The sequence below is a fragment of the Gekko japonicus genome, unplaced genomic scaffold (genome assembly GCF_001447785.1).
Source record: "Gekko japonicus isolate JY-2015 unplaced genomic scaffold, Gekko_japonicus_V1.1 scaffold814, whole genome shotgun sequence".
Lineage (NCBI taxonomy): Eukaryota > Metazoa > Chordata > Lepidosauria > Squamata > Gekkonidae > Gekko > Gekko japonicus.
Window position 1 is genome coordinate 579,839 of NW_015169799.1, and position 9,745 is coordinate 589,583.

At 45.6% G+C, this 9,745-nt stretch overlaps 1 protein-coding gene across 1 annotated transcript in view; it reads right to left on the reverse strand.

The window, feature by feature from the left end:
* ANXA5 (annexin A5) overlaps positions 1-6,448 on the reverse strand; it is a 31,150-nt gene extending 24,702 nt beyond the window's left edge. The window contains exons 1-2 of the mRNA XM_015417092.1: positions 6,307-6,448; positions 5,831-5,868 (exon numbers count right to left, since the gene is read on the reverse strand). Coding sequence (XP_015272578.1) covers positions 5,831-5,839 — 9 coding nt within the window. The 5' untranslated portion in view covers positions 5,840-5,868; positions 6,307-6,448. The remainder of the gene's footprint in view (positions 1-5,830; positions 5,869-6,306) is intronic.
* Positions 6,449-9,745: the final 3,297 nt, after the last annotated feature.

Sequence of the window (9,745 nt, forward strand, 5' to 3'; positions counted from 1 at the left end):
TATCTTTATTATCTAGCACTTACTCTAATGCACCATATATATGATCCAAGGAACTGTGAGCAACATAAAAATACCTGCTATGGTCATTTCACAAACACACAAGAGCCCATGCAGTTCTACAGTGAGTGGATTTCATAGCAGTCTTTTTACTTATTTCATTTAGACTCTTATTCAGCCAGTTTCAAATTCATCATCACTGAAGCAACTGGCAGAACTGAAAGAATGGTAGAGTCTGGTTTTGGCAGAGAAGAAACCCCTTGTCCATGCTGGAGCCACGGCATTCCCACATGGCTGATGCACTGGAAATGGGGAGCAGATGATTAAAATGTTTGCCTTCATTCTATATCTATTCTAGATCTCTCCCCAAGCCTTCTCTGTTACTACTACTGCTCTTCCCAGATATTTTTAATTTTATTTATGTTGCTTCTTTTATATCCCAGTTTAGAGCCAGTTTGGTGTAGTGGTTAAGTGCGTGGACTCTAATCTGGGAGAACCGGGTTTGATTCCCCACTCCTCCACTTGCACCTGCTGATGTGACCTTGGGTCAGTCACAAGCTCTGGCACAGCTGTCCTTGAAAAAAAGAGCAGTTTGTGTCAGAGTTCTCTCAGCCCCACCCACCTCACAGGGTGTCTGTTGTGGGGAAGGGAAGGGAAAGGAGTTTGTAAGCCGCTCTGAGACTCCAAGTGAAGGGCGGGGTATAAATCCAATCTCCTCCTCCTCTTCCCAACAGTGACTCAAAGTGGGTTACAACATTGTTCTCCTCTCCTCCATTTTATTCTCATGACAACCCTGTGAGTGTATGACTGGCCCAAGATCACCCAGCAAACTTTCATGGCAGAGTGGGGACTTGAACCTGGGTCTTTCAGCTCCTACTCCTACACTCTAGCCCACTACATTACACTGGCTGGCAGGAGAGGTGGGTAAAACTTCCTCACTCAGCCTAAGCTGTTCCGAAAGCTCTGGTTCTCACCTCTCTGGTTCTTTTTAAAGCAGCCACATGCTTGGGAGTGAGGCACAACAGTGATTCACAGTGCCATCCTAACCACAGGTACATCTTTCTAACCCGACTGGCTTCAATGGACTGCGAAGGCTGTAACTTTCTTTAGGACTGCAATGTGATGTGTTTTTCTAAAATCTAGTACTCACAGTCAGGAGCAGAGGATTTCATGCTTATGCAAGGGGAAGGACATCATCAGATTCAGCATCTCCCTTCTTCTGCAGACCTCTACCACAAGGTGCAGAACCATCTTTCTAGGAGTAAATGGCACTAGGAACTAGAAGACGCAGGTTCCAATTTCTGCTCTGCCATGGAAGCTCACTGGATGATCTGGGGAAAGTCAGTCTCTCTCAGCCTAACCTACCTCACAGGATTGTTGTTGAGAGGATAAAACGAAGGAGGACAGAACAATGTAAGCTGTCTTGGGCTCCCACTGGGAACAAAAGTAGCATATAAATACATAAACAATGTTTTAAAAATCCTTTCTGATCTTGCCATGGTAATGTACAAGATTAAAACTAACTTTTATGATTTGTCTTAACTTCAACTACTAGACTAAGATATAGTAAACCACAGTGTCACTTTTTAAATATACACTATGCGCCCAATTACCTTTCTAGCCTCATTTTCATTTGATCCTAAATTTTATTTATTTATATATGACTAAAGCCGCAGTTCTTAATATTAAGTAGTAAAATTGGTGGTTGCTTGCAAAACATTTCTTACCTAGTTGGCAAGAGTTACACAGGTCTTATGTGAAATGAAATCCTAGCTCCTCGCACAAGACATAACATAGCTGAACCCAACAGATTTTTTTTTTAATCACACAAGAGAAAAGCATGTTGTAACTGAATCCTATGTGAAGAGTTTTGCAACAAATTGTTACACATTTTAAAAATTCCTGATTCAACTTCCTGGATTACTGAAGCACTGACCTTCCAACCATATACATGCTTAATTTTGCTTAAACAAACTGTGAGAGAAAAATGGTGGAACTGAGTATCCATTTAACAAGCAGAGGTTTTTACAACAGCAGGATCTAGGTAGTCATGATAAAGCTACTTCCTTAGCAAAACCCTGCCAGCCTGGCCCAGATTTCATAATCTAGGTTGGCTGTCAGAACTGAACAATGTAAAGCCACTAATTACGCCAAAGGGAAAAAGAACTACAACTAGGCCACTTGCATACCATGCCATGTGCTTCAGTATCTGCCAGCGCTGCTATAGAAACGGTCTTGTTAGGAAAGGCAAGCCAGATCGAGATACCTTCTCCAATTACAGAGGAAGCCGGTAATTTGGAGGCTGCCCTAAACCTCAGGTTGACTGCCAGAACACTGCAGCTATTGTTCAAACCAGGCAGGTATTTCTTCAGTGGAAAAAAACTAGTTGTGCAATCCTGTTCATACTTATTTGTGAGCAAGCCCCACTGAATACAGTGAGACTTACTTCTGAGTAAAACTGCATAGGATTGCATTGTGAAGAGAATACAAGTGTCAATAACTTCTATAACATGTCATCCTGGGTTATCTGCCATAAAACTGATGTTTTACTTATTTACTTCATTTATACTCCACCTTTTCCCCCAGTGGAGACTCAAAACTGTACTACTTAATTTGCTGTCACATCTTGCTTGCTATCATCTCCCCTTCTTATTTTATCTTCTGAAATGCTGCTCTGAATCCCTGAAACAGGATCAAACTACATACTGTAAAAAAGATGTGTGAATGCTCATACTTCAAAAACCTCCTTGCAAGGAGTGTGACTTGAATGGAGAACAAACCGAGAGGAAGGCAGCCTTGAAGAGTGAAACAGTCAACAGAAAAACAAAGGAGATTAAGACAGACAGATGTTTTCCCATCTCCAGGGGAAAAATAAGGATACAATACCTGAAGGAAAAGCAATTTTGAGTGAGTAAATAAATAAAAGGGGACGGTTAAGTCGTCCTGCATTCCACTGCTCTATCATTTCTTTTCAGTATAAAAAGATTGGGAGGTGTTTCATGTCTATTTTGTTTGTGGGGCTGTTGTCTGTTCAAAGCAGAATGTCAAAGAACAAAATCTAGTAAGATTTTCAGAACTTATGAAGTCGTGACAAAAACTGTTTTTTCCACCTTTTTACTGTGGTAAAATACTAGGTATCAAATCCAATCTTACTTTAGCAACATGGAATGCATGACTAGTGGGAGACCTGCAAGTACTTATGGGGGTGATCTCATTTTCCCCTCCCCCACTATATCCACTTTCCCTTCTTTGGCAGACGCCCCTGCCTTTTTCCTTCTCTCTACTTCCACCTCTTCTTCCCATCCACTAGCTGAGTTGCATGGCAGCTAGGGCATTTCCCAGCCACTGTTGGAATGAGCCCACAAGGCACAGTGGCTACTCCCACCAGACTGGGCTGAACTGTGCGTGCAGCGAGTTCCTGGTAGTCACCAACTAGCCCTGCCCCCAGTACGTCCTCCTCCACCAACAGACAGTGTGGTTGGGGCAGGACCTTCTCCAGGGCTGTTTTAGCCTCTAAGTTGAACTTTGCTTTACAGAAACCATGGTTTAGCAGTAGTGGTGTGGTTGCTTAGCAACCCCCAAAACCACTGACAATTCAGTGAGCATGATTTTCTTAAAGCTACAGGCATTGTTTGTTATTTTGGAGAATTTTAACCCTGGGTGTTTGGGGTTTTTGTCTGGGATTTCAAATTTTTCTGCAACCCAGGGTCTTCCATCAGGTTTACAGAGAACACCACCACCCTTGCCTGTCCCTAGCTCCATTTTTCAGCTCTATTGAACCTATCCTCTACAGATTTTCATTGACCTTTGCATCCTTCAGAAAAATTGAAATTTTGCTCAACTGTTACTACCCTCGTTAACCTCAAACATGATGTACACTATAATGCAGCAAACTAACCTAGATGTTACCAGGGCATGCACCATAGTGGCAAGATCTTTCCTGCTGAGGTTCTGCAGCTGGCTCACCAGCCAAAGATCATGAAAGGCATCCCTTGGCCACCGCTGCCACAACTTTTCTTTAGAACTCTTCATGTATTTTTTACTCCCTGGGAGAAGGCAGCTTCTCAGGTGGCTGCAGAATATAGGGGAAGGCAGGAAAGATCCATTCAATGAGCAGAGTTCTGCTTTTGCATCCCTGGACCCAATTCAATAACTTCCAGTAGAGGAAGTTCACACAATCAGCTGTAAATGTTTAAATGAACTTGCCAAGTACATAATACTGCTGTATCCATATCAGGCAAGACAATTTCTGTATTGCTACACCAAAGCTCTGTATAGGAATGGGAAATAAGATCTGACACTTTCTCAGATTAATCCATGTTTATTTTATTCCACCAATGCATAGTTGTTATTCATTTCTTGAGTAGCCTCTAGATGTTTTCCCTCAACAGATGTGGAGGTTTGGGGGAGATGGCATAATCTCCCAGCATTCAAACCATACCATGGGGATAAAACAAGAGAAGCTATGCTTCTCCCCTCACACCCAAAGTGTAGCAAAAGTACTCCCTCTGTGCAATTATAAACTATAAGAGTAACTATAGCCAAAGTATTATCATCTGGAAAGGGACAGGGTGCATCAACTTTTCCATGAACTGGAACTTTAGAAACTATGTAATATAGTAATTCAATATGTAATATAGTAATTTAATTAAGAACTAGCTTATAAAAGGAAAAACTTATTTTGGGTGTACAGACCCATCTATTCTAATCACAATCTACACACTCCTCCCAATCATATCCTGTATTCTGTTTATCATTTGTTATTCTGACAAATACCAAAAAGAAAGGTACATAAAGTTACTGTAATACTCAAATGTTCAGAACAAATACATTTTCAATTTCATAAAGAACTAACTCAAAAATATTATCCACAAAAAAAGAAAAACGATGTGAGGCTAAAGAAGCCACACCCACGAAGAATAAATACTGGGGGGGGAGAGAACAGAACTAAGTTAATTTTCCCCCATTTTAGCTCTTCTCTAGCAGCCGCTACATTCACCCACTCACAGTATAAATTTGCTGTGCAGGAAACTTGGCTTAACGGGTGGAAAATGAAGGGGGGGGAGAGTTGACGTGGCCTTCACATGACTACAATGAGTTCACAGAGAGGTTGATTTAAGAACTTTTAAAGCATTTGGATGAAGTTTCTGAGCCAGGAAAAAAGAGTGCAAGTAAAAATCCACCCACATTAACTCTCAAGTTGTGTTTCTGCTATCTAATACAGTGACACCAGTAGCCAGTCTCCCCTCTTCAGAACATCTGGGGCAGGGAAATGAATGGAAAATGGCCAAAGTTACAGCACTGGGTCATGATATGAACAAGGTATATACCATAACCCACCCACCCACCACATGCTGTTTTAAAGCAAACCTAACTTAAACGCAGGAGCTGCGGTGGCTCAAGTGGTTAAGACACTGAACTGCAGGCTGTGGAAGGTCAGTAATTCAGCAGTTCAAGACCAGAGTTGCCGCATGACGGAGTGTTCCGTGCGCCTTGGTGTTTAGTCATGCCGGCCACATGACCACGGAAACGTCTTCAGACAGCGCTGGCTCTTCGGCTATGAAACGGAGATGAGCACCGCAACCCTAGAGTCGGACTCGACTGCCTTTCGAGCAACTTAACCGAAACACTATCTAGCACAGGGTTGCCGGGAAAGGGAAAACTGCGGCGGAAGACGTAATTTATTTAGAAGGAGGACGGGATTACAGTGTCATACATTGATCTCCTGCAAAATGGCGCTAACGGAATTAAAAGGCCACTATTTTGCCCTGCCCCTCCCTTGAGAGAGAGAGAGAGAGAAAGCGAGAGCGCGCGCGCCCCAGGTCTGACTCACCTTCGCCATGGCTGCAGGGAGGTCGATTAGGCAAGAAGCTGCAAGAAACCGTAACAAGAAAAACCTACTGAAGGAGAGTTCAATTCGGTGCAAATTTAAAATAAAATTATCGGCACAGTTTCGGCGTCAGGATAAGTCACGTTTCAAAGCCGATAAGCTTGACAATAACAATAATCTCCCCCCCCCCCTTTTGGGAAACTCCGATTTGGGGCGAAAGTCCTGGGCCAACACCCCAAATCCAGCAACCTGCCGCAGTGGCTGGCTCGCTTCACCTCCACTTACCCCCAGCAGTGCCAGAGCGACAGACCAGAGCCACCAGGGCAACAGTGCATTAAATACCTAGTAGGCGTTTAGCATCCTATACTGGCCTTTGCTCCGCCATACGATCCGAGCCTTTCCCGCCCCCAGTCCCCGACTTTGACCAGCCCCGTCCGCCGTCTGATGCCCCTTCGCCCTTTTTCCCCCCAGGCACTCACCGAGCTAACGAAGCGGAGAGTGACGCCCAAGCACAGAAAAGCAGCTCGCCGGTTCTTACTACGAGCGGAGAGAAAGACCACCGAGGGAAACTCCCGAGGCTGTGCTTGCTCGCCACACCCTGAGCTCGGATTTCCCTACCCTTTGCCTCTGGCCACGCCCCTGACTACTTTCCGCTATAGCCAGCCACGCTCCAGGGTGGAGCCGTCGGCATCTGACGTAACAGCGCAGCCGCTCCCTGTCCCAAGAGATCCCAAATTTACAGGAGGGGCTAGAGTTTGAGTAATGCTCAGGATGAAAGTCTTGGACTCTAGAATATTTAAACTGAAGTTGTTGCACTGAGCTCTTCCCCGTTGTTTGCAGAATCCCACTCTTCTGCTTGTTAAGGATGACTGCCCTGCCCATATTTACTTGGTTAAAAATAAGTAGCCCCTGTGGGACTTCCAATAAAATTGCATAGGCAACCGGTTTTCTGCAACGTGTTGTATATGTCCTGTGTTATGTACTCTTATGCAGGCCTCAGTTCCTGCCAGAGCGCATAAGAGCACTGCTCCGCCAGTCAGGAGCCCAGGCGGTGGGCACATAAGCCCCGCCCCCTGCTCTCACCAGCCATCAGTTGGGATGGGGCAAAGTTCCCCGCCTCCCTGAGCCCGGGGTGGTGGCCTTGGACTCATAGGGGCAAATTTCACCTCTCCCGCGAGAGGTCATTCTGGCTCCCCCAGCTCTCCTTAGGAGCTCTTTAAAAACTTTTGGCCGCCGCCACCGTTTTCGGCGGCAGATGCGACGGGGGCGAAATGTTCTCCTACCTCCTTGAGCCCCAGGGTGGTGGCCTTGGACTCATAGGGGCAAATTCCACCTCTCCCGTGTGATGCCACTCGGACATCACACCCGAGAGGTCATTCTGGCTCCCCCAGCTCTCAGGTATGGCTGCCACCGCTGATCTCTGCAGCAGCTGCAATGCCTGCGCGGGGGGGCGGGGCAAAACGTTCCCTTGCCTCCCTGAGCTCTGGGGTGGTGGCCTTGGACTCGTTGGGGCAAATTCCACCTCTCGTGTGTGGATATATTGCCGCTGGGACATCACACACAGCGAGAGGTCATTCTGGCTCCCCCAGGTCTCGGGGGGGCTCTTTAAAAAGTTATGGCCGCTGCTGCTGCTCTCGGCGGTAGCTGCGACGCCTGCGTGGGGGGAGGGGTGGGGCCAAACGTTCCCTTGCCTCCCTGAGCCCCGGGGTGGTGGCCTTGGACTCGTAGGGGCAAATTCCATCTCTCACATGTGATGTCCGAGCGGCAACGCTCCACCCAGTTCTTTCATGGTTTAATTCAATTGCGCCGGACTCTTGTTTTCTGAATGTACAGATATCTTTAAGGCAGTGATATTCAGTGGCTCAAGATCTTTGACGTGCCATCTGTGGCTGTTCCAAGCACATTTCCCCAATGTGGCACTTGCCCCATGTTTCTGTTCAGTGGGGAAGGCTCATGGCTTCCACTGTAGGAATGGGTAAACTGAGCCTCCTTGAAGTGCAGGCCTCATGCCAACGATGGAAGTGAATGTGGCTCTTTTTGTTGATGGCAACTGCAAATGCAAGTCAGTGCTGTTCATATAAGGTGATTTTAAAAAATCACAGAGGACAGGTCTATTGATGGAGGGTAGCCATGGTAGCTAAATGGAGTTTTCTGTATTCAGAGTCCATCTGCTTCAGTACTAGTTGCTAAAGAGGTAAACAGCAGGAAAGTGCTTATGCTGTGCCCATGCTAAGCTAGTGGGCTCTCTGGAAACATTTAGCTAGCCATTGACGGGGACAGAGTGTAGGACCAGATTTATCTTTGTTCTGGTCCAGCAGTACTGTGCAGAAATGCAAGCAACATCCCTAGAAATGCCAGAGCCTCTTCTCCCTGGGACTCACCAGTCCACAGTTGGTGACAATGCCCAGAGATCACCGTAGAAACAGCCAGACCCCTTTGTTTTAATACTTTCCCATGGTCCTGTGGAAAATCAACAATTTGTGGGCTGCTACTTCTAAATGAAAATTGTTCTTTATGTAATTCTGGTTGCTGCTGTGAAGGCAGAGTCATTCACAATAACCAGACAGTCAGGTGTAGCGACTGAACAACAACAAAACAGGTGTAGTAGTTAAGAGGGTCAGACTAGTATCTGGAAGACCCAGGTTTAAATCCCCATGTGTCATTGTAGCTCCCTGGGTGACATTTGGGACAGTCACCCTTTCTCAGCCTAGTCAACCTCACAGAGTTGTTGTGAGGATAAAATGGAGGAGAAGAAAATGCTGTAAGCCACTTGGGGTCCCCACTGTGGAGAAAGGCAGGGTACAAGTGAATTAAATAAATAAAAAGACAAAGTATCCGTGCAGAAGTTTTCAATGTACTTTTCTTGTATTAGCCCCTATGGTTACAGTTTCTTCCCACTTCACTGCAGGCATTTTTAAAATGTGAATTGCTAGATCACTATCATATATTCTAATAGTGACGTCAGGACTCAGGATATCTTTGAATACTTAAATCCGGTGACTGGAGCTGTGAACAGACAAGACAGATCTTTCTATAAACTTGAAAAGGGCCCAGGTTTGCAGGAAAATGTGAAATGTGGAAAAAAGTGCATCAGGGCCTTTTAAAAAGCCGGAAATTATAAAAATGGCACCTGTAGCTTTAAGCAACAGATTCCAGTGACTGTTGCTAGGCAACTACAGGTTCCAAGGGGTGGTTCTGTCAGTAAAAGGTAGAGGGAAGATGCCTTTTTGGCCTTTGACGGAGGGCACCTTGGGATCAGGCCTGCCTAGGATTGCTACCTCCAGGTTGGGAAATTCCTGGGAATTTTGTGGTGGAGTCTGAGGAGGGCAGGGTTAGGGAGCACAGAGACCTCAGCTGAATATAATGCCACAGAGTTCATCCTCCAAAGCAGTCATTTTCTCCAGGGGGAAAGATCTCTGTTGTCTGGATTTCAGTTGTAATTCTGGGAGATTGCTAGGTCCCACCTGGAGACTGGCAATCCTAGGACTGGAAGCAACCTCTGGGTGATTTGCTACCACCTGACTTGTGTGATTGAACTATGCATAGCTGTTTCCTACTGTTCAACAGCAGCCACCCTATGAAAGCAAGTGTGGCGTACCAGTTAGATCTTCACAGTACTATCTGGGAGACCCAGGTTTGAAACTCCAGCTTGCTGTCGAAGCTCGCTGGGTGATTTTGGACCAGTCACATACTTTCAGCCTAACCTACCACGCAGGGTTGTTGTGCAGATAAAGAGGAGGATAAAGAATACTGTAAGGTTTTTTTTATACCTACTGTGGACAAAGGTAGGGTATAAATGAAGCAAATAAATAATATAGTTAAAGATGGGAGGCAGATAAAATGGCTGAGAGGGAGAGAATGAGAAAGGAAAAGGGGAGTGGATATGGGGAGGAAATGAGGGCGGAAAGAGGAAATACT